This window comes from Desarmillaria tabescens (assembly GCF_030435595.1).
Source record: "Desarmillaria tabescens strain CCBAS 213 chromosome Unknown EV420scaffold_8, whole genome shotgun sequence".
Taxonomy (NCBI): Eukaryota; Fungi; Basidiomycota; class Agaricomycetes; order Agaricales; family Physalacriaceae; genus Desarmillaria; species Desarmillaria tabescens.
This window is the reverse complement of record NW_026848307.1, coordinates 441,172-462,246: the sequence shown is the minus strand read 5'-3', so window position 1 is coordinate 462,246 and position 21,075 is coordinate 441,172. Positions and strand designations below refer to the sequence as shown.

The 21,075-nt window shown below is 48.7% G+C and overlaps 10 protein-coding genes across 10 annotated transcripts; 2 read left to right on the top strand and 8 right to left on the bottom strand.

The window, feature by feature from the left end:
- Positions 1-21: 21 nt before the first annotated feature.
- EV420DRAFT_1147723 (uncharacterized protein) lies at positions 22-1,202 on the bottom strand. Its single transcript, XM_060466073.1, has 5 exons — positions 1,085-1,202; positions 940-1,031; positions 679-863; positions 609-626; positions 22-562 (listed from the first exon to the last, which is right to left on the bottom strand). The coding sequence occupies exons 2-5, from the start codon at positions 1,021-1,023 to the stop codon at positions 226-228; spliced, it is 624 nt and encodes a 207-aa protein (XP_060334453.1). The 5' UTR covers positions 1,024-1,031; positions 1,085-1,202; the 3' UTR covers positions 22-225.
- Positions 1,203-1,267: 65 nt separating this feature from the next.
- On the bottom strand, positions 1,268-2,881 carry EV420DRAFT_1147761 (uncharacterized protein). The gene is made up of 3 exons (XM_060466075.1): positions 1,749-2,881; positions 1,618-1,696; positions 1,268-1,560 (listed from the first exon to the last, which is right to left on the bottom strand). Exons 1-2 carry the CDS (start codon positions 2,522-2,524, stop codon positions 1,693-1,695), a joined length of 780 nt encoding a protein of 259 aa, XP_060334452.1. The 5' UTR covers positions 2,525-2,881; the 3' UTR covers positions 1,268-1,560; positions 1,618-1,692.
- An 81-nt stretch (positions 2,882-2,962) lies between these two features.
- Positions 2,963-4,551, bottom strand: EV420DRAFT_1147720 (uncharacterized protein). The gene is made up of 6 exons (XM_060466072.1): positions 4,459-4,551; positions 4,034-4,333; positions 3,553-3,982; positions 3,226-3,503; positions 3,038-3,172; positions 2,963-2,985 (listed from the first exon to the last, which is right to left on the bottom strand). The coding sequence occupies exons 2-5, from the start codon at positions 4,319-4,321 to the stop codon at positions 3,053-3,055; spliced, it is 1,116 nt and encodes a 371-aa protein (XP_060334451.1). The 5' UTR covers positions 4,322-4,333; positions 4,459-4,551; the 3' UTR covers positions 2,963-2,985; positions 3,038-3,052.
- A 530-nt stretch (positions 4,552-5,081) lies between these two features.
- On the bottom strand, positions 5,082-9,035 carry EV420DRAFT_1761324 (CHAT domain-containing protein; the record flags this gene model as incomplete). The annotated part of the gene is made up of 10 exons (XM_060480655.1): positions 5,082-7,711; positions 7,770-7,995; positions 8,046-8,294; positions 8,343-8,465; positions 8,516-8,602; positions 8,657-8,689; positions 8,748-8,801; positions 8,856-8,867; positions 8,920-8,976; positions 9,024-9,035. The coding sequence occupies 10 exons, from the start codon at positions 9,033-9,035 to the stop codon at positions 5,082-5,084; spliced, it is 3,483 nt and encodes a 1,160-aa protein (XP_060334450.1).
- A 294-nt stretch (positions 9,036-9,329) lies between these two features.
- EV420DRAFT_1476750 (uncharacterized protein) lies at positions 9,330-10,437 on the top strand (the record flags this gene model as incomplete). Its single annotated transcript, XM_060469356.1, has 6 exons — positions 9,330-9,434; positions 9,489-9,682; positions 9,717-9,952; positions 10,004-10,238; positions 10,291-10,336; positions 10,393-10,437. The coding sequence occupies 6 exons, from the start codon at positions 9,330-9,332 to the stop codon at positions 10,435-10,437; spliced, it is 861 nt and encodes a 286-aa protein (XP_060334449.1).
- Positions 10,438-10,464: 27 nt separating this feature from the next.
- EV420DRAFT_1745537 (uncharacterized protein) lies at positions 10,465-13,665 on the bottom strand (the record flags this gene model as incomplete). The annotated part of the gene is made up of 6 exons (XM_060480137.1): positions 13,490-13,665; positions 13,233-13,431; positions 13,017-13,180; positions 12,740-12,968; positions 10,663-12,699; positions 10,465-10,589 (listed from the first exon to the last, which is right to left on the bottom strand). Exons 2-6 carry the CDS (start codon positions 13,426-13,428, stop codon positions 10,465-10,467), a joined length of 2,751 nt encoding a protein of 916 aa, XP_060334448.1. The 5' UTR covers positions 13,429-13,431; positions 13,490-13,665.
- A 420-nt stretch (positions 13,666-14,085) lies between these two features.
- Positions 14,086-15,031, bottom strand: EV420DRAFT_1147599 (uncharacterized protein). The gene is made up of 4 exons (XM_060466070.1): positions 14,934-15,031; positions 14,708-14,857; positions 14,449-14,649; positions 14,086-14,396 (listed from the first exon to the last, which is right to left on the bottom strand). The coding sequence occupies exons 1-4, from the start codon at positions 14,934-14,936 to the stop codon at positions 14,181-14,183; spliced, it is 570 nt and encodes a 189-aa protein (XP_060334447.1). The 5' UTR covers positions 14,937-15,031; the 3' UTR covers positions 14,086-14,180.
- EV420DRAFT_1147617 (uncharacterized protein) lies at positions 15,032-15,924 on the bottom strand. Its single transcript, XM_060466071.1, has 2 exons — positions 15,796-15,924; positions 15,032-15,737 (listed from the first exon to the last, which is right to left on the bottom strand). Exon 2 carries the CDS (start codon positions 15,655-15,657, stop codon positions 15,202-15,204), a length of 456 nt encoding a protein of 151 aa, XP_060334446.1. The 5' UTR covers positions 15,658-15,737; positions 15,796-15,924; the 3' UTR covers positions 15,032-15,201.
- A 1,592-nt stretch (positions 15,925-17,516) lies between these two features.
- On the top strand, positions 17,517-18,661 carry EV420DRAFT_1618874 (protocatechuate 3,4-dioxygenase beta subunit; the record flags this gene model as incomplete). Its single annotated transcript, XM_060475401.1, has 5 exons — positions 17,517-17,537; positions 17,584-17,871; positions 17,933-18,052; positions 18,073-18,198; positions 18,356-18,661. 5 exons carry the CDS (start codon positions 17,517-17,519, stop codon positions 18,659-18,661), a joined length of 861 nt encoding a protein of 286 aa, XP_060334445.1.
- A 698-nt stretch (positions 18,662-19,359) lies between these two features.
- Positions 19,360-20,733, bottom strand: EV420DRAFT_1147550 (uncharacterized protein). Its single transcript, XM_060466069.1, has 2 exons — positions 19,995-20,733; positions 19,360-19,941 (listed from the first exon to the last, which is right to left on the bottom strand). Exons 1-2 carry the CDS (start codon positions 20,623-20,625, stop codon positions 19,499-19,501), a joined length of 1,074 nt encoding a protein of 357 aa, XP_060334444.1. The 5' UTR covers positions 20,626-20,733; the 3' UTR covers positions 19,360-19,498.
- Positions 20,734-21,075: the final 342 nt, after the last annotated feature.

Sequence of the window (21,075 nt, the reverse complement as noted above, 5' to 3'; positions counted from 1 at the left end):
CATCTATGCAAGAAATCAACTAAGCTGGCCAAAATGAGTCTCGTCCAAATCTGGTGTGGTTGGTATAGAATATTGGTCTGGGACCCGGAGCATAAACCGTGCCAATCTTAACCGTCTTCTCCACGAGGAAAGAAGCTCGTTCTGCAAGCACAAAGGTAGCAGCACTGAATGGCAAGACAACAACACTACACTGATCACCGCGATGTCAGCATCTACATGCTAGAATTATTGGGACTGACCTAAATTTTGAAGTTCCCAAACTTCAAGCCTTCCCAGAGCTTGATCTCGCCTTCCAGCCGTCGACACGCCCATTGATGACCAGAGGTCCACCATACGCAAGAGCCGAGTCTTGCACAACGTCTCTCCACCGGTGGTTATTTTTTGATCACGAAGCTCAATCGACGGATACGAAGGCAAGTCAAGCTTCCACCCTGTGACGAACCGATGAAGTCGCATACTACATAGGAACGCTAGACGGTGTCGCGAGCAAATCAAGGACTTCCTGATCAGAGTGCTTGATGATTGCGATACAGGGAATGGACCTCCCTCTAGTGTAGCATAGCTAGATTTGTCGTGAGATAGATATAAAGTCAGACTTTTGCACGTACGCGTTTAGCAAGATAGGACTGGAGGCTGGGTGCTCAATTGAATCTAATTGGCAAACAAAAAATTACGCACGAAACATTGAAGCTCGGCCTGTCTATCTTTGAATATATCGTCCCTTTCAGGAGGGCAGGCGGGAGTGGCTGCCAGCCATCCGGATCCACCTCGGGACCTGGAAGTGGACTATTTTCTTGATACGCAAGCTGACGAAAGATTGACGGAGGGTCCGGACGTATCACCAGCATATAGCCAAAGGTTGTCTGTAGAGGAATAGAATATAACAGTAACACGCGTCCCGGGCTTGATCGATACAAGCAAAGTATACTGAATACTTGCCGGTATGTTCATTTCACGGAAAGGTTGAGGAAGACGGGAGGGACCGAGATTTCCGGCGGTGGGGTATGGTGAAATCTTGAGCATAATGATGACTTCTTTAGAAATAGGGATAGAAAAATGCCATTGGTGTGTTCCAACGACTGACTTTCCTGCTTAACAAAGGGGATGCTTGGTGGATATCAGGATTTCCCGTGTCCTTAGACCATAAAACCTTAACGATGTCCAAGAAATTCCAAGAAGTAGACAGAGGAACGGTCGATATCTCCCCTTGCACCTTGTATGAGTCCTCAGGCAGGTTTCAAAGGATCAAAACGACGAAGCTGACCTTTATTCTAACCAAGTCGATGGCCTCTTCCTCTAGCAGAGAGTGAATGATCCCGAAATCTCATTACCCTCCAAGAACGTTGGAATCTGTTCCGAACTTCGCGCACGACTGTTAGTCAACGCGAGGGTCGCCCAAGGCTTCCCCTTGTTCGTGGATAACTCATACTTGTGTCTGGTAACCGGTCTTTGTCCTTGATTGGTTCTATTTCTCCAACTGGGCGACCAAGCAACCGCAGTGCTGTAAGTGAGAAGGTCTGGATATGTCGGAGGATTATCGAGGGCTCCGCCCATCTTGGACTGGAATAAAGACATGCCAGAATTAGTACCATTGCCAAACCGTATGAGAAAGCATACATAGTCGTCTTGTGATCAAGGTGGTTGAAGGAACAGGCACCAGAGTCAACAGGGACAGACATCCATACTTGCACGTCACCTTTCACCAAAAACGAATCGGTAAGGATATGTGAAACGAGAATGGAGCTCACCCTATAATGTCGTTGAGAGGCACATCGAGAGGATCATCAGGTATAACGCCAGGAGGTACAGACATATCTCCAGTACTACGCCAGAGTGCCCGCTCCAGTTCCAACCCCTTATCATAGAGGCCTTTTCCAAGAACACCAATGGCATTCCAAAATGTTTGCATCACGTCTGATCCCATACTCTGTCTTTCCGTCATCATAAACTCCCAGTACTCGGGAAACCACCCTGCGGCTTCCCAGTCGATGATGGCTGCCAACCGATTATCCTCACTGACGATAATATTCGTTTTATTAAGATCACAGTGGGAGAAACAAAGCCTGTGCGGCTTATCGTATACAGGAGCGGAGAGCTGGAGCAATCGAGGCATGCGGCTTTCCCATGACACGTCCGCGAGTAGCATGTCATGGAAAGCACGGATGTTTTTGAAAGGCTGCAGCACGCAACGATCTGTACAGCGCATGTAGATGAATGGTGAACCATGAGGTCCAGACACTTGACCCGAAGGAGGGGGAGGAATGGAACGAAATTCTGTGAGAGCCTGTTTCAGGTCGTCGATAAGTTGAGCACCGCCTGAAATATCGAGGGCCGGATTAAAAGTGCGAAGAATTTCCGATATTTCCTTGACGGTCTGGGTGCCTCGCATGTGGGGAGGGCCTTCTAGAAGCGTGAGATAATAGTGGAACTCGGGTGAGTATTTGGTCCTAGTCCACAACCAATCTTGAAGGGTGACTCCTTTGATTTTTTTCATAAGGATCAGCCCATCTGGGAATTGGTCCATGGAGATGTCGGGAAGGACGTCAAGAATAAGGGGAACGGGAATGGATGTGTTTTTGCGGATAAAGTTTATGTTGTTGGCTTCAATTTCTGGGGGCCTATTGTGGGTATATTTGAGGATCAGTCCAAAAGGAAGGTGTTGTATGTTCCATTGTCCAATGCCGTACCACCTTGGGAGACGGAGGTACACTGAAGATCAAATGGATTTAGGGAAACACAGCCATATCCGCCAAGAAAGTGAGGTGAGCACGGATAAGACTGAGGGACACGGATTCATCGAAAAATAAATGGAGATTTGATGTTCAAGTATTGAAGAAACTGAGATTAACTCTCATGGTGGTTCATCAGAAAGAAAATCCGGTATTCGGAACGATCATGTGACCTTCCGAGTTCATGTGTATTCTATTTATTCAATATTAAATTATTATTTCTTGAGGTTCTACAGTCACGACGACTTGCAGGCAAGTACTCTTTCTTCTGTTCTAATGCACACTGATTTGTATATCTAACTGTCTATAAGGTATAAGGTGATCTATGCTTCAGCGAACGGATAGTCTATATATCCCTCTGGGTGGTAGTCTGCGAGGTAGAACAACTCTCTCTTGTACGGGTTGAGAGGTATGTCTTTTTGCAGTCTGAGTACGAGGTCGGGCTGAAGAAAATTATTTAGGAATTTCAAGGAAGATAAAGGTCGCCGACACTCACGTTCGAAACAAAGTGTCTTCCAAATGCAATCAACTCGTTGGTCTTGTCGGCAGCTTCCATGGCAGTCTGTCTGTTGTACCCGCCTGCAGCGATGAGCGTCTTGGGAGCCCATATCTCCCGAATAAAGTCGTTCTCTTCGTCGGGTCCGACCGTCTCACGGTCGAAATTGCCAAACAAGCGAGGCTCGACGATGTGGAGGTAGGAAAGGTCAGGATGCTGAGACTTTATCTGCGGTACAAGGTGCGCGAACGTTGGCTTTGGCTCCTTCATGTTCATATCTGACTCTTATTCAGTTTTTCGCCTTCTTGAGTGAAGTCAAGGCCGTACCTTGGTAACCGTTCCATGGACTAATCCTATATGCCGTCCGCTCCGCACCCACAACCTTCACGACAGCGTCGATGACCTCTAGTGGGAACCTTATCCTGTTCTCGATGCTCCCTCCGTACTCGTCTGTTCGAGTATTCGCCCCGTCACGAGTAAATTGATCCAAGAGGTGTCCGTGCGCTCCGTTAATCTCAACACCGTCAAATCCTGCTTTCACAGCGTTCAACGCCGCCTGCGCATATAGCCCAGAGTATTCCTTGATCTCATCCACTGTGAGAGGCCGTGGTGCGCGAGAACGTCCGGTCAACGGAACGTCTGAAGCAGAAACATACGGGAACCCTTCCCTGTCGAGGATTTCAGGTATTCCTGCCCGTCCTAGGGCCCATAGTTGGCAATATATGAAACATCCTTTTTCGTGGACAGCATCCGTGATCTAGTGAAATGTAAGTGATGGAAATAAAGGAGACAAAGCATTGATACGCGCCTGTTTCCACACTTCTATCTGTTCGTCACTCCATATGCCCGGAGCGTGGTCCATTCCCCCGGCCTTAGCTGCGATGAACGTCGCTTCGGTGACCAGGAGGGTTCCTGGCGCGTGCGCTCGTTGGACGTAATAGTCCTTCACTATTGGGAGGTGCGGTACATGCTCCTTCGATGCTCTCATGCGCGACATAGGCGCGAGGACGACGCGGTTCTGAAGGGCCATTTTTCCGACCTTGGTCGGCTGGAATAGTTTAGAGGACATGGTGAGGTTGATAGTGATTGAACGCATTGGAGGGCAGTCCTTTATATGATGGTCAGTTATCTGCATATTTAAAAACTATAATACCTGATTGTTTGTTTCAGTGCATGATTGCTGGCTACAATCTACCCCAATATCCGTCGTCTATAAATAAAAGGCCTACTTACAGACCAAGTTGCGACGCGTCAGAACAGCAGTCGTTCCTGCGCTGACAGAAATACTCCAAAAATATCAAACATCACACCTGTGCGATCTAATTTAAGAACTGTAGGTGATCTTTATCAGTCGCTGCACAAGTGTGCTGATGATCCCACTCATGTTCTAGGATGTATCTCTTCATACCCTACCATCGACTCCGGCAGAGGTGACGAATCACGTTTCAATGTGTTGCAATGAAGGAACACTCTAGGTGAATGCACACCATTAACACGGAACTCGCCAGGAAGACGAGGATCAACGAACCCGGGACGAAGAGATGACCGGTAACTGAAAAGGGGCAAAGGTTAATAAATTTGCGGGAGTTTAGGGGGGGAAAGGGTTACTATCTGTTACTATGCCCATGGGTACTATGTAAAAATGAAATGCCGTACCGAGCTTAGTTGGAACCCAGTCAGCTCGGCGCGGGAGCAAGGCAGCACACATTTGCGATGACACGCATGTCCGCAATCAGCAAGTATTGGCCTTGCAATTGATCTATGAACAATTTGTGGTACTATTACTACAACATATAGCTAATAAAAGCCATATTCAAATCAACATCATTTCACTGCCCAATCTCAATTATTGATGGCTAAACTCCGATGTGAATATACGCAATCCACTTGCGAATGTCCAATTCCTTCCTCTCTGCCCACATCCTCCTTCTCAGCTCCAAGATGCTATCTTTTAGACTGTACGCAACATCTATCCAGCCTCTAGACCTGGCACTCCTGTAGAATTCCCGACAAACGTCGACGGCGAAATCGTCGTAAATGGGATACAAAGTCCCAATCACACTTCTGAAGCCACAAATTTCCATAGCCGAAGCAAGATTGACGACTTCACCAGACGTCTGATCTGGGGAACTTGCAGTATCGCAAGCAGAATAAAATGCAAACTCTCCTTTGAGCGAACGAGAACGCATGATTGTTGGTAGAGTGAGGCTCTGCCCATTGAGGGTGAAACACGATTGAAATGGTCTTTCGGGATCAAAAGAACCATGGCAACCAAAGTGGACCCACGGATGGGAAGGGAGGTTAACCAACACAGCGTCGACTGTCGCTTGCTCCCCGAAAAGGCAGGTACCTCGGTCCCCGAACTCTTTCGCGATTATGTCTCTTTCGATTTTCACATGAGGCAATGCTTCGACTGCTGGATTGCCTTCCCCGTCGTCCCCTATGAATAAAACTAGAGGAGGCTCATCACGCCGTACTAAAGTGCTCGACATTTTTGCCGATAACAGCATGCCAAGGGTCGAGATGTAGGAGATTGCGTATAAAGACGAAAGATCTGAAGGCTCGAATCCTTTGCTTTTATAAGGGCCAGCGGCATGTAGAGGGAAACGGCGCGCTAGACCAGTCGGTAACAACCAAAGTCGCGACCCAACTTCAACGCTCAACACCTTCAGTTCCTTAGTGACAGGTTCGACGGCTTTCCTCCACAGCGCCTTCAAAACTTTCTGAAGCTTCCCGTCCGATTCGACAGTATCATCAAGTTTCAGAGAGCTGTCAAGTGCACTGGCGAGCGATGCGAAATACTGATACTCCCTCTCTCCTCCCAGCGGGACTCGGACCGGCGACTCATTCCCCTCGACAATGATGAGAGCATCACATCCGTATTTGCTGAAATTGAATAAGACGATCGTTCCGCCATTTGCGGCCTTTTTGAGTTCGGCATAAGAGGGGGAAGGATTGATGCGTGTTTCAGGGAATTCTTTGCTCAGAAGCTCCACGGATATTTTATCCCTCTCCTGCAGCACATTACCGTGATTCTGAAGGAAATCCTCCCATGTCAACGGGGTCTTCACGTCCACGGCCTCGCCCGGAACGGACACTGATGACCATTTCCAACTGCTAGAGAGGAACAGTCCGTGAACGTTACGGTCTAGCTGTTTACAGACAGACTCAAAACGAGCTACAGCATCCGAATCCATACTTCCTAGGTTGCGAACGTGCTCGTCGTCCTGTCTCATGGCACGAATGTGGGAAAGGACAATGTCCCTTCCGTACTCGAGAAGCTCGACGGCCTGCGCGAGGTTCGGATCGCTGGATCCCATAATGGCAGCAGCGACGTCAGCAGGGGATATAGGTCTGAGGATCCCTGCTATGGCATATCTAATCTCGATTGCTGGGTTGAGGTTCATGCAATCACGAAGAATGCGCAATAGTATAGGATAGGCCACGACTACGAAATGGTGTTTCATCTCCAGAGCCTGCGAAACCCATATGGACGCAATCGACAGCTGGTCCATGATATCGCAGGTGGATGCAGACATGCTGGACGCCTGCTCGAGCGAACCAAAAGCTTGGTTAATCTGCTCCTTGACTGCCGCATCTTCATGATCATTATCATTCAGTTTCAAGACTTCCAAGCGCATCCTGGTCACTTCACAGATATCAAGAGGCGAAAATGAATATTGTCCATTGTGCAAATCCTGCAGGGTCTTCATGGCAGATTCACTGTATTGGAGGGCATCGACGAGGCGCTCGGGATCCTGTGTCTCGTTGTACCGCCATGTCGCAAGATACGCTCTGTGCTTCAGCGCGATCGCCACTGCTGCAGCGTCCCCTTTCTCAAGCTCCTGCAAACTTGATTCCAGTTTCTGCAGGTATGACTCCTGAAACATTGAAGGAGTCTGCAGAACCTCAAGCAGGCACCAGCTGTAAATAAGTAGAGACGATGGCCGGTGGGCGTGTGGGGATGGACGGTACTTTAAAGCCCTCTCTATCCACATGATGGCTTTGACAAGGTCAGCGCTACCTTGGTTGGAGTCCGGCTTTTGCGAGAAGAAATGGGAAATGGCGTGTCCAAGCGCAAGATTGTGGGCGATCAAGGGAAACGAAACGTGACCTTCGCCGACAAAGGTCGCTTTTTCAAAGCAATCAACTGCCCCTGCAAGACTCGGCGGACTCAGAGTTCTGAAGAAGTATCTGAGTTTGGCGTGCCCGAGAGCCTGCAGAGGACGTGATGTATCAGGATCTTCCTCACGTTCGCGCAATTGAAGGGCAGTCTGGAGATATGAAATCGCTTTTTCCAAGCATGCAATGTTACGCTCCAGGGATCTGTCGTATTGATGAATGAGTAGATTCCCTCCATTGATGAGGCAGATGGCACGCGTGTGATCGAGGGCAGGCTCATCCGAAGACACAAGGGCAAGGGCTCTTTTCGTTCTTGGCAATGGTAGATTGCAGGTCCTCAAAATCATGGGATGTTTCATATCGGCTTGCGAGAGCACGAGCAGAGCACGTTAGAAACATCGCCATGCTGCCTGGAGCTGTACTCCCTATAGCAATCGCAAGATCGAAATGTTTAATGGCGCGTTCGATATCGTCACCACCAGTGGTATGACTCCGTCGATAATATCCGTTTCCTACATTGTGATGGATGGCGGCTATATCCGGAGCTTCTGGAGAACACTGCTCTACAGCAGTAAATTGCAGACTCGCCGAAGTCAACGAGACGATCCAGATCAGTAGTGCGGTGCGAGTCGGAAGCCTTCTGAATGCCTGTACAATGCCATCGTGTATAGAGAGGCAAAGGACAAGTACAACGGCACCAGATCTTTTGTCAAACACGCAATGACCTGGTTGTTAACAGCATCGCAGTCTTCCATAAAGCTGGACCATCGGGCTTCGTCTAACGTGGCTTGTTTCATGCCTCTAAGCACTCCCCGAGTTACAGCAATGCCATTAATGAGAGTGTCGACATGAGCGTCGCCCTCGAGTTCTTGCGAAGCACTAGATGGGCCTGAGATATCAATTGAAGAGCTCCTCGATATTGACGAGTTTTCACTACTTTGTGATCTCTAAAGGGTCGTGAAATTCAGGTCGTGGAAGCGGAGGTGGAGACTGACCGTAAAGGCCTCCTCTTGGAGAGTATCGGTAGCATCAGTGCAAGGAGAGAGTGAAAAAAATTCGTCCTCGTCTTCCTCGCTTTCTTCTTCATCCTCCTCCTCCTCGTCTTCCATCAAGGCGAACTGCAAATATGATAAGCTGCGGGACTCGCCGGTTAAGGTCAGTCACTCACCTGAGTAGGTATCATTTGCTCGTCTGATGTCGACATTAAACCGCCAAAGAGACCGACCGCTCTCGGTGCATTCAAAATCCTATTAGCCTGGATATGGAAATGTGAGATAATGGAAGGCTGGGCGCGTATCGATAAACCCACATTTTGTTGCATTTCGTCCCACTCAGCTTCTGTCTATAATCAGGACAATCGTGTTGAAAGGTTGAGGTTTGATACATAAAAGCCAACCTACCATCCCTTGCGCGAGTAATTCTTGGTGAAGGCTCTCAGGGTATTGTATATTCCACTGGTGAAACCATCCCGATGATTAGGTGTGTATGAGCGCTCTCGAACGATTTACCTGGAACGTTGGCTTTTCATTTGTCAACATCAGCGGCCTTTACAGCGGGAAGAACCCTGCTCACTATGCCATCCTCACGAATAGTCAATACTTCGTTAACGAAGGCAGTATCCTCCGGGTCCTAAAGGTTACAGCTTCCGATTAGCAAGAGTTTGCCGTCAACAGTACGAGTCGCACCATGGTCGTAGCAAAAGAAACAGTTACAATTGCAGCAAGTTCCTGCGTGTAAAACACGCTCCTTGACAGTGATAACCACTGGGATAGAACAAGCGCCCATCACCTAAAGAATTCTCTTCGTGCTGTGTATGCTGTGGTGGTAGCCGCATAAAAGCAATACTACGGTTCACCGGTCCGATCGGCGATTTCGAAGTCAACCTTCAACAGCACTCCTCCGAGGGTGAAAATCAATGTCACGGCCTTTCATGTAGCACCGGGATCTACCGTACCATCTTTCACCTATTCCAACTGCCATCGATGAAGTGGATTCCTGGTAACTCTCGCACTGAACAAAGAAAGTGCATCGATCTCTTTTGGAAGATCAACCATGAATATCTGAATCCCAATGGTCTGCCTATCACGGTAAGCGATCTCATTGAATACTAAAACAAGCGCCTACTCTGATGCTGTGGTTAGATAGGTGACTTTGGAACTCTCGACAAGAAAACGGGAGGGTTTCAACGCGAAGGGAACATATTCGAGCACCTCGAATCTAGGGACATCATGGCCAAGCACGACTGGAAGGATCCTCGAAATACTACCTCCATGGAATGCATTTTCAGGTGCACGAGCAATGTCCGGCGATTTGACCTCCCCTTCGGTGTCGGAGGGTAGGTTCTTATCAGTTTCCTCCATCGTATCCAGACTAAGAGCACGCGACAGAGGATTAACTGGAGTAGTAGACGGCAATGTATCCGCCCAATTTCAATTTGACACTGAGCGCGGTGTTCTGCTGTGCATGCGCAGCGTCAAATATTCGATGCTTCCCATTGTCGAGACTTGGGTGCGGAAGCTCGAGAAAATACCCGTCTTCAAGGCTAAGGGTATCGTTACGGAAACGTATACTTGTAGTCAATATGACCTTTGCATGAACCACAAAGGTGAGCTGTGTGTACTGCATGATTTCCACGTTTCTCATAGTCCTCCTATAGGGAAGCGTGGTGTGGGTGTGACTACCAGCGCGAGCATTCCGATTCCAGTAGCACCAGCTATTAGTGCATCAGCCAATACTGGATTTAACATCTCAGGTAGCACGGCATCAGGCTCGGTGTGGCAAGGAACAAAGAATGCAGAGTCTGATAGCTTCGTCCCTATGTACCGTTTGAAAGCTTTACGAGGTGGTTCGGTCTCACGGGGAACACCATTGGAAGAAATTTTGGTTCAAGAGTACGCGCTTCTAATCTCAAAGCTTTCATTTAATCAATACTTATCTTCGCAGCTTTCCTCGACCATGGAACGAGCTCGATGACGATGGGAAAGACATTGTACGTTTCTTCATAAATTATGTTAACGTTCGTAAGGTTTTGAGCCTTCCTGGTAGTTTGACTCTGACTCTGACAACTCTGACGCCGACTCGGATGCATGAAGCAAATTATAAAAGTTATGTGTGTAATCATCTCTCCTCCCCGCGTCGCTCTGCGTAACAAATAAACCGTATTATCCATGGCTGCTCCTGGACGTGTGGCGAATGAAAATCTAAGCGGTAGATCTTCGAACAGAATAGTCCGAAACGCGTTTCTATAAATGAGGACAAGCAGTAAACGTCGTCGAAGAGCAACAAAGTCTTCCTCCAGCAAGTCCTGGGTCTAACCTTCCGTCCCACACCCCGACAAAGCCTTCTCGATGGGAAGCAGGCCATGAATCAGAGTAATACGCTGCTTCACGATGGCATGGTCTTCACTCCACTCCATCGTAAATGCCTCGTCAGACGCCCAGTGATCCATATTAATAATGTAACTCTCCCACATGGGTCCCGAAATGTCCTCCCGAGTTGAGAGCTTCTCAAGAAGATTGGCAATACACTCCCAGTCTATTTTGTAGAGAAGCAAACGGGTGAGGAATGATAGGGTTTCCGCAAATGAAGATGTTGAAGATGCTGAACCCGAAATGTGTAGGGGGTCGAAGATATCAGTGGTGATCATCCTATTTGTGATATGACCGGCAAGGTAAGTAGGGAGCTCCTTCTGCTTGCCAGGAAGAGTAGGCGCATCTCTGAATCTGGTATACAGAGAGAGTATCCCCCCTGCTTCTTCGGAAACCCTGATTAATACTCCATCGTCGTTTAGGGGATCGAGGCTGGTATGTATGCAGGTGTCATCACACTGTGCGGCCTCAGGGCGTAAGGTTGGGCACTGAGCAAGGAGAGGAGCAACCACATCCTCCAGCAGATCCCATTCTAATTCCCAGTATTGACGATGAAGCTTAGGGTGGTCGTCCGGCGGACGAGGCGACATTAAACACCGTATCGCATTGGTGTAGAAAGTCCTTGTGGGTGACGAAGCTGTTTCGATCAGCGAAGGTATGCCGTCATGGAGAATCTTTAATAGCGCCATTTGACCGACTGCCGTCAATGGGATGGGATAAGTACGAGAGGAAGACAAGGTGAAAGCCTCCTTCCGAGCTTCCGTCATGCAATTTGGTTCTCTCTTTTCCTGCGCTAGTAACTGGATGGCGGTAGCAATTCCATCTAGCAAGATATCGATATCCAGATCATCATCATGGAATCTACTGCGTAACAGCCGGATCATCTCTAAAAATACTTGACCCAGGCTCAAAAAGTTTGGGTGGAATAGTAGAGTTGGATTGTGCAGTTTTAGGAACGAACGAATCCAGCGGATGACTGACTGAGAGAGTTTACTTGTGAGTGATGACAAGAGATAGCTGATAGCACCACTTTCGGATGGCTGATATTCTATGCTAACAACCTTCTGGAGCGGAGGTTGATTGCGATGCTGTGGCTCCCGGAAATACAACGAAGGACGTTTCGATTTGTCCTTCCAAACTCTGATCAGCTCTACTGCTAATCGCAGCGCTGATGGAGACTTGAAGTCAGCGCAATCCACAATGGAGATCCAAACGTCCTCTGGTAGGTGAACACTATCCCGTAGTGGTGATTGGAGTATCGTAAGCAAGTTGGAGGTAGTATCCGTGAACGGCATAGCCAAAGGATTTGGAATCAAATGACGGGAATGCAGCTCCAACCTCGTGATGGAGTGCTGTATTCTAGGCTCTAGACGACCAATTTGATCGAATATCTCTCCCACGGCACTGTCAATGTTCGTATCAATTACCTTTCCATTGTGGATTCCGAGAATGGCCTGAAGTACGACTTGTTTAACGGATGCATTCAGCGACATTGAACTCAACCATAAAATGGCTTTGCTGTCAATGTCCTTCGCGGCATTTCGGGTGCCTTCTTGCTCTGCCTCTTTCATTGAGCGTGGACCGGAGAAGTGATCAGGCTCATGGCGTGAGTAGTGAAGATTAAGAAATGGAAGCCTATCGCGTGCAGAGAGATAGATTTTGAATAGATAGAATGTGAGCGGAGTTTTGTATGGACAGTTGTAGTAGAACAGAGGAAGGACGAGGCAGACGCCATAGGCGATATACACGCAACCCGAGACGAGAGCGACACCGTATGCGATACCCATATTGAGTGTGAATAGATAGACAGAATGACCGGCGAAAAATAGACCCAAGGAGACATGGAGAAGAACTGGAAGAAGTCCAATAACCATCGGAACCCGCCACTTCTCGAGGCCCATATACCGAGCATGTCGGATTCGACCACGGTCGCGAGACGAGCTTTCGGAGATGACGGACATGTACTGATGAATCCATTGCTTGACTAAAACAGCCACAAATGCAGTAATCAGACTGAGTCAGACTGATGAACCACAAGCTGTTCACCCAGATGTCCGCTAGAGATGGAGAGAAGACAACAGCAGGGTAGGAGGGGGAGGATGGGATTGACGAGGAGGAAGATGCATTTGATGCTGCTCTTTGGAACCCGACAAGCTCTATAAGTAAAGAGGCAGATACCTCTCCATAATCAGGCTGCAGATTTTGTGATGTTTGAACCACAAAGGTTGTGATGATGGCAGAAAAAAGACCAGTCTAGCTAATGTATTAATACAAGTAAGGTTAGGCAGAGAGACTACTCACAAAAATCAAAAGGCCGTCGATTGTGTCTTTATACACGCTTAACATCTCTTCATCAAATATAACAGCCTCATCCCCATATGTTCGCCAGAATCTTCCATTGAGCGACATTTCTTCACCGATAGCATCCCGGGGGTATCGCTTTGTATAGTCGTTTGGATTGTCACCTGCGCCTGTTTAGCCGCTAGCCATGGAGGTAGAGGTTATAGTTAGAAGTACCTGCCGCTGCCGTCGGCCGTTTTCGATACTGCCTATTTTGTAACCCAGAATGCATGCCAAGAGATGGAGCTCCTCTACCCCCACCTCTTGGAGAACTAGATTCTGTCGTATCATCCAAGAGATCAGCACTATCAAGTGCATTCTCCAGCACTTTGGACGCGGCGGGTGAATGTTTGTCGCCATGGCCGTTCGTCATCTCCTGTAATTTGGTCATTTCAGATCTGTGGGTGAATTGAGAAATGGAGGAAAACACCTACCAAGCAGTTACAGTATACGCAGACGTGTCCTGTCAGTCAGACTCCCAGGATCACGACTCTAGAACTTTGCTTAGCGCCCGGGAGGCAAAAATTTTCACAAACAGGATATTGGGCACCACGCTAAAGTGGAAGGACATCCCTCGGGTTGACACGTTTATGGCCCTCATTGATCTGGTCAAAAACAAGGGCGAAACGAGGAAAACGTATGTCCTTGGTGCTCTAGCTAGTCATCTCTGCTCCGAATCTCCGATATACCGACCTACACTGTCACTTGGAAACACTATAGAAATCACATTGCAGAATGGTGAATATTTAGCTTGGGCATCGTTGAGGTTGAAGGGAGAAACAAGTTACCCGGGTCTCAGACGCGAAACGCGACGCGGTACACGTGATTTGCCGCTGTCAGCTTTCGGCAGGCAATGGCATGTTGCATCCACAAGGTACTAAGGTAGATTACTATTAGCAATACCAGGACCCTGCTCAATAATAAGGTCAACAGCATCCACAGTTCGATCCGTGGTTACTGGAGTGTCTACCTAGATGTCAGAAATATAAAGCAGTGTCTCGACTGCATAGGTATATTCCAAAAGCACAGCAGTATAAACAGCTAGAAATCTATATTATTTCTAGCCTTTACGATAACAATGCAATACACATAGAATACATAAAACACAAGACCTAACTACTAACCTTAAGAGAACGGACCATGAATCAACGCGTCCCACGCGCTCTTTGACTGCAGCGTCTCAATAAACTTAGCCTTGTTGGGAGTACCCGTTCCAGGAGCTGGCGCATGAATAGCTGGCGAACCGGTATTCGTAGGACTTGGCGGCCCAAGCGGGGAGTCTGGACCGGGGCTACTGCGGGGTGACGGCTGGGATGACGAGATATAATCTGTCGCCGAGTCCTAAGTAGATAGCACTGTCAACTTTCAGCCAGCAGCAGCATGCGATACTCACCGATTGGCACAAACGCGAAGGCGTATGTGAGTGAGAGATAAGGTGTCCTTGCGGAGGCAGAAGAAAGTGGCTTGTCGACTCTGCTTGCGATGGGGTCGAATTCGGCGGCGGCGGCGGGTATGGTGAATGCGGATGGGTGCTGTAGTACATATGCGCAGGGCTCGCGGTGCCAGACGTCGAGCGTGAGTTCGGCGGGCGTTTCTACAGTTGATCAACGTGAGATAACGACGGTCAGCGAAAGAGAGAGAAAAAGGCTCACAGGTGAGAGAATGCTTCCCAGAGCAAGTCTCAGTGCCTCCCTGTGCTGCATGTGAATGATTTTGTTCGCCTGCTCGTTGTCATGCTGGAAACTATGAGCGTCGAGGCCCTCTGGCCCTCTCGGAAGGGTATCAGAGGATCGGGTCTGGACCTGCGTGGGCTTGGCCGCGAAGGAAACAGGTAAAACAGTCAGTGCGGCCGGTGAATGGACGCGAAAGTGGACTCACCATCGTCAGCAACGATGAGAGCGAGGGGCGGCGGCGACGTGGAAGACGGCGATGGCGGCGATGAAGGCAACTGCCCAGGACGTGGCAGTGGTGGTTGAAACCAGAAGAAAATGCGCATCTGCACCAGTATACTTACTGAATCACCCGGCACCAGCTGCCGAGGCACATGATCGAACCCCACAGATTACCAAATTGCCTCGATCGGAAAATCGCGGAAAAATGCGGGGAAAATTGGAAATTAAAGGAAGGGAATGTATACAGAGAGTTCCTAAGGTAGTAACAGGCATGCAAGAAAGTAAGAAAGAGACGGAGATGGGACACCCAGGTCAGCCATGATAGGCAAAAAAAACATAACGGCATTGATCCGACCGAACCAGAAGCCACGCTGCATCGACCACTGATTGCGGTTGAGGTTCATCCGATACCGACCATCAGCCGTAAATTGGCAGGAGCAATTGGTGCCGGTCCCGTTCTCAACCAACGTGGAACTGTATGAGAAGGTTTCTCCATGTTCGCGCGGTTGACGGTGCCCGTTGAATATCAAAGAAAGGGGATGCGAAAGTTTCGGTGCAGACACACCTGAACGTGCACCAGGGATCGAAGGTCCCCAGAACGGGTACCCTGAACTGAGATAGCTGGGCGGTATGGTTAGAAGAAGCACTTCCATATCTGCCTCCTGCATTCCACGAGCTCTCCGGTAGCAACAGTGTTCAATTTCGATCATGAATCTGTCATGGGCTTGATAGTGCTGAGTAAATGCCACCGTATTCCCAGCCTACCGACAATCGCTGGTAAACGGGACACCTGCGCGTGGAAAGCGAGTCAGAGGAGACACACCTAAGGAGAGAATGCAGTTACCAACCGGAGGGGCGCATATAATTATATGTACCATCCTCTTGGCTTGCTGTTTCTTCTTACGACGGATATTATCTTTGCGGTATCATTAACTTACTCTGGAAGTCATCGATGAAGAAAAATTAGAACGTGAAATGTCCGTTACACGTAGCATCATTCATGAACAAACAGGAGCTATTCATCTATCTGGGTATCACTTTTGAATCATCTCTATTAGCTGTGCGAGATCGGAGAACCATGGAATCTATCGTTTTGTTCATCAGCAATCTTTCGCGACTAGGCCAAGTTCGTCTTACCATGACTCATTTTGGTACATCCAACCAATGTGTTGTTGGCCTTCCGTCAGAAACACCTTTGCGGATCAGTTCATCCTGATTTCTCTGCGACAATTCCGGCCCTATCCAGGCCTATACCAAAAGCCGGTACCGTAGCCGCAGGCAAAATACCTCATGCAGATAAGCCTGTCGTAGCGCATCCCAGTACCTTCACCTTGGTTATATTCACAGCTCAGTATGCCATCCTGCAGGTTTTCGCCTTGACCTCTGTGCGTGGGGGACGGGCTGTAATGAAAATCCCCATTGTCAAGGAGATTCCAGATGGAAAACGTCGACCCCCAAGCCGCCAAAGAGTCTGCGGGTCTTGTAGGCGGATGCTTAGTAGCATTATCAGCAGAAAAATGAGACATAGCATCAAAAATCAAGAGCCAAAGGATTTCGACGGATCCCTTCAAGCGGCGACATGGGTGTCAGTGCCCAACCAACATTTTCATCAAGGCTTCCATATCTGGAATTCCGGCTTTTACCGAGGAGCTGGGAATCCGGGCCGTTGCTCGTATTCTCTCATTCTGACTTGCGCCCTCCCGAAAAGTCTCCATTAAAACCTAGAGATGTGTTCTCTTCACTCACGAGCACTTTGGATTATTATCAAGCCTCAAATGACCTTTACCCATGACTAGACGAAGGACCAATCAGCTAATCACTATTAGTCCCAATGTATTCCCTAACAAATGCCTCTCCGAGTCATCGTGTCAAAAGTAGGGCATGTCAAAAGCGACCGCCTGGCTTGCTTACGTCTAGCTGTGCAGCGCAGCTCTCAAGGACAGCATCAAGCATCATAATGCAGGAAGGCAGGAACGTGGACTTGGGGGGACAGAAACTTCCGACGATATACCCCCAGAGCTAAATCTCCGAGAAATCAACGTGAATACTATTCATATTGACCTCCAAGCAGATTATTAACAATTTTTTCTTGCCAGTGTTAGAATAGTTCACTAACCTGAGCTTTAACTCCCTTCTTCGTTGAACGAGTAAACGTCGTCACGGCTCCCGCTTTTCGACGCAAAAACACTTGGCAAGACCAGGGTTGGTGCGGTCATTCCGATCACATGGAGAAAATCATCGCTGCGCTCCCGCCCACTCGCATTTTTCAAGCTCGTTTCCGTCGATTATATTCTGATTTAAAAATTTCCTCCATCATGCCTGGTGGTAGATTTGCAATAATCTGCGTTCTCATTGGCTAGAAACCTCGTTGAACACCGCTAACAGGCTTCGGCTCCCCCACGGTACATATTCACCCCGCTTACGATGGGGCACTGAATCTGTCTAGCCAAGAAATTTTAAGACCGAAAGCACGCACTGGAATTTTCTTTGTTGTTTGCTCGTTGGCCTATAAAACGCGTAAATGCCTTGACAATAGGTTTCCCATCGCATCTTCTTCCCATTTGCGAACATGAAAATCACTGCTCTCACCGTCCTCGCCTTCAGCCTTACTCGCGGCTGCTCACGCGCCTCAGAAGCGTTCCGAGGAGCAATTGGCTCGCCGCGACCTCGCTTCGGCCAGGTGCGCACGTCATGTCGGCGAGATGCAACGACGACGCATCGAGAAACGCGCCGAGGCTTTGACCAAGCGAAGCGGCTCGTACTCGTCCGTCACAATCACGACCGAGTCTCCCTACTATCCTACCATCCAAAATGATACCTGTATCCTCACCCCGGAGATAACTACTGGTCCATATATCTGGACTAAATCCCAGACGTTGCGCCAGGATATGACTGAGGGTCAGCCCGGTATCCCCTTGATTTTGGTACGTCCTCTCCGTTAAAATTTCATGTATCTCGCTGGCTAACTTTTATTCCTGCATGTAGGATGTTGGCGTTATCGATATCAACACCTGCGAACCTATGCGTAATGTACTCGTCGATCTTTGGCACTGCAACGCCACTGGATCATACTCTTCCTTCACCGGACGTAATCCCCAACACGCCGTTTCGAACAACTGTTGCAGGAGCTTAACGTTACCATCGATGAGAACTTCGACATTCACACCGATGACACCACCTTCCTCCGAGGAATGTGGCCCACCGATGCCAACGGTGTGATGGAGATGAAGACGATCGTCCCCGGATTCTATGTGGACTAGAACCGTACATATACGTTTCGTCCCCTTTTCCTTCCCCGTTACCATCACATGTAAAGCTAACACTTGTCTTCTCCAGATGCTCAAGTATGTCGATTTCAAATTTCCTATACAAGATTCCGTCTAACGACGCGTTTGTCTTTCCCTCTAGGTGCACCAGAACTGGGTCCTTCAGCCTAACGGAACCATCCTGACGGACACCACGGCCAACACGGGTCAATTCTTCATTGCAGATGATATCACGGAGTATTTGATGTCGTACGAGCCGTACGTCTCACACACAGAAATTGAGAGGACCACCAACGCCGTAGATTCCATCTACTCCTCGGAAACTGTCAACGGGTGGTCTCCCGAGCTGGCTGTTATCCCGATGGACGGAGAGGACTACGCGAATGGTATCATTGGGTACATCACTATGGGTGTCGACTCGACTCGTTGGAATGCCTCCTCTTTTTAAATGCGAATCGGGTAGAGAAATGGACAACTTTTTTACGCGCTCAGCTTTCGGGTTAGGAGTACAGAGCAGTAATGATAATACCCTTGAATGTAAAACTGCTACTATGAGCCCCACTATTGTTCCTTCGTAGCTCGGTCAGAGCAGTCGTTCATGTTCTTCCTCGCGTCGACTGTCTGTTTCTAGATACAATGAGCTTGAGATTCCGTACAGTGATATGAGACCCTCACCTTCAAATCCTCGTCATCAAACCCTTCATGTAACTCGCACTGCTTGAAAAGCTCGAGACCTTGATAGTATTGCACCGCTTTATCCCACTGTTTCTGAGCATGGTAAAGGTCCCCGAAGCAGTAGCATGCTCTTGTGTAAAATTCCGTCGCAGCCTCCTTGATGATACCCCCCATCCCCCCTGGCATGGACTTATACTTCTTCTCCTGGTCAAGGAGAATCTCTTCTGCCTGGGTGTATTCTCCTTCTTTGATATGTCGGCGGACCTTCTGAATTAAAGTCTCGCCGCCCTGAGGGACCGGACCTGAGGAGAAGCTGCTGAAGAAAGTAGACATGGGAGTCGATGCTTGAGGAGGAAGGGACCAAAGATATCTATACTCGAGATATAAGAGGGCTGTCTGAGGTCAATGTAAGACATGCCAAAAGTTGAAGACTTGGTCTTACTCAAGGACTGATCTCTGCCCCTACCTCAAGTAGTCATTTCTACAAGCAGGCTCTCGACATGGTGAAATGCATCCAGCTACAAACCTCAGTTTCATTTTTCAACGTTGAACGCTCATGTTCGACTTTACATATTTTCGTAACTCCATAAACATCGTCCATATCGTGTACTCAATCATCATCATCATCGTCTTCAAGACTATCATGGACCCTTAGAGAGGCATTCTTCGTCTCCTTGGTGAAATATTTCTTGTATGTCTTCGGAAGACAAGTGAAAAACCAATTTTTTATGATTGGTTTCTTCCACTCAGTCAAGCGCCCCATACTGAAAACATCGATGACCAGACGGTCCAGTGCCAGGTTCCTGCCGCAAAGGGCGGCATCTAAATTTGGCCACACTGGCAATGCCACGTCCGGGAGGTCACTCATCTCGGAACTGATGAAGGTGACAATCAAACGCAACTTCTTGAGTGCGGAGCCGACGCGAACAGCACTCAACGAGTTCGCCCACCACTGGAACTCGGTTTCGTATTCATCCCAGTGGCGCGGGATAACAGAGCGTAACTCAACAGTCTTGAACCTGTCGAATATCAGCGGGTCATATTCGCTGCTGTCTGGAAGAATGAGGTTAGCGTGGTGGTCTTTTGGAAGGGACAGAATGACTTACCTTCTTCGGTGAAAAAATATTCGTCTGGGCTACCAAGATGTAGCTTTTGGGCGGATTTCACAGCCTTGCAGTCGAGGAACCGCTGGAACCGGGATACATGTTCATCAAGGCTCCATTCGCTGCTGAAGCTGACGTTGATCATAGAGCCCTCAGCGATGATAGGGTGTCGCGAGGTCGCGATCAAGTCCATAATCACAATATCAGATGTTGTGATCACATCCAAGCGGAAGTCCTGTATCGGGCGTTGCAAAGCGGATTGCGGCTGAGGAAAGCGGCAGTCAGGGGAAGTAAAGTCTATCCCAAGCTCCCCCTCTGATGAAGGGTAATCCCCAATGGTGAGCGCACTAAGCCTGAGATGGGTCAAGCAAGGAGAGCTGAGAAGGGTCATGAATTCCCGAAAGGTCATTTGAACACGCCTGATTTCGAGACTGGTGATCTGTAACTTTGAAGGGGTGGCAAACACATTGACATAGGGCCATCCTTCCACGTCGCAGTATGTGATAGACACCGTGCGGAGATTCTTCATACGGGCAATGAGTGCACCGAGGAAGGGCGTGTCAAGCAGGTGACTTTCGTTCATACTGCCAAGGATTAACGTTCTAGGATGAACTGTCAGCAACATGGGATTCATAGTGTGAATTTCGTTCAACAGAGCGATCGGACCCGTACGATCGATATCGAGGATCGATTGTTTCAAACATATGCGCTTTGGCCCGCTCTCCCATCACACGGGATGCTAGTGTGATGGCGGCGAGAGTAGAACCGGCTTCGTCCTCCTCTGCGACGGCATCAACGATTTTGTTCAGGAGCTCGGTTGGGAGTTGAAGCGAATCTTTGTCGTCCATCTATGCAGAGACAAGCAAAGAAGGTGGGAAGGATGAGGGTGAAGAGCGATCATCCTGGAAAGGCTTCTTTTATAGGGATTGGGAATGCACAAGAAGTGCGTCCACGGTGGCAACCATTGTTCACCACATTGGGGGCCATTGAGACCAGCTTAGGACGGCGGATCAACGATAAGCATCATACCCGAATACGAAGGGATACCCAAACTAACCAGATTACTTTGTATTCCTTTTGACGG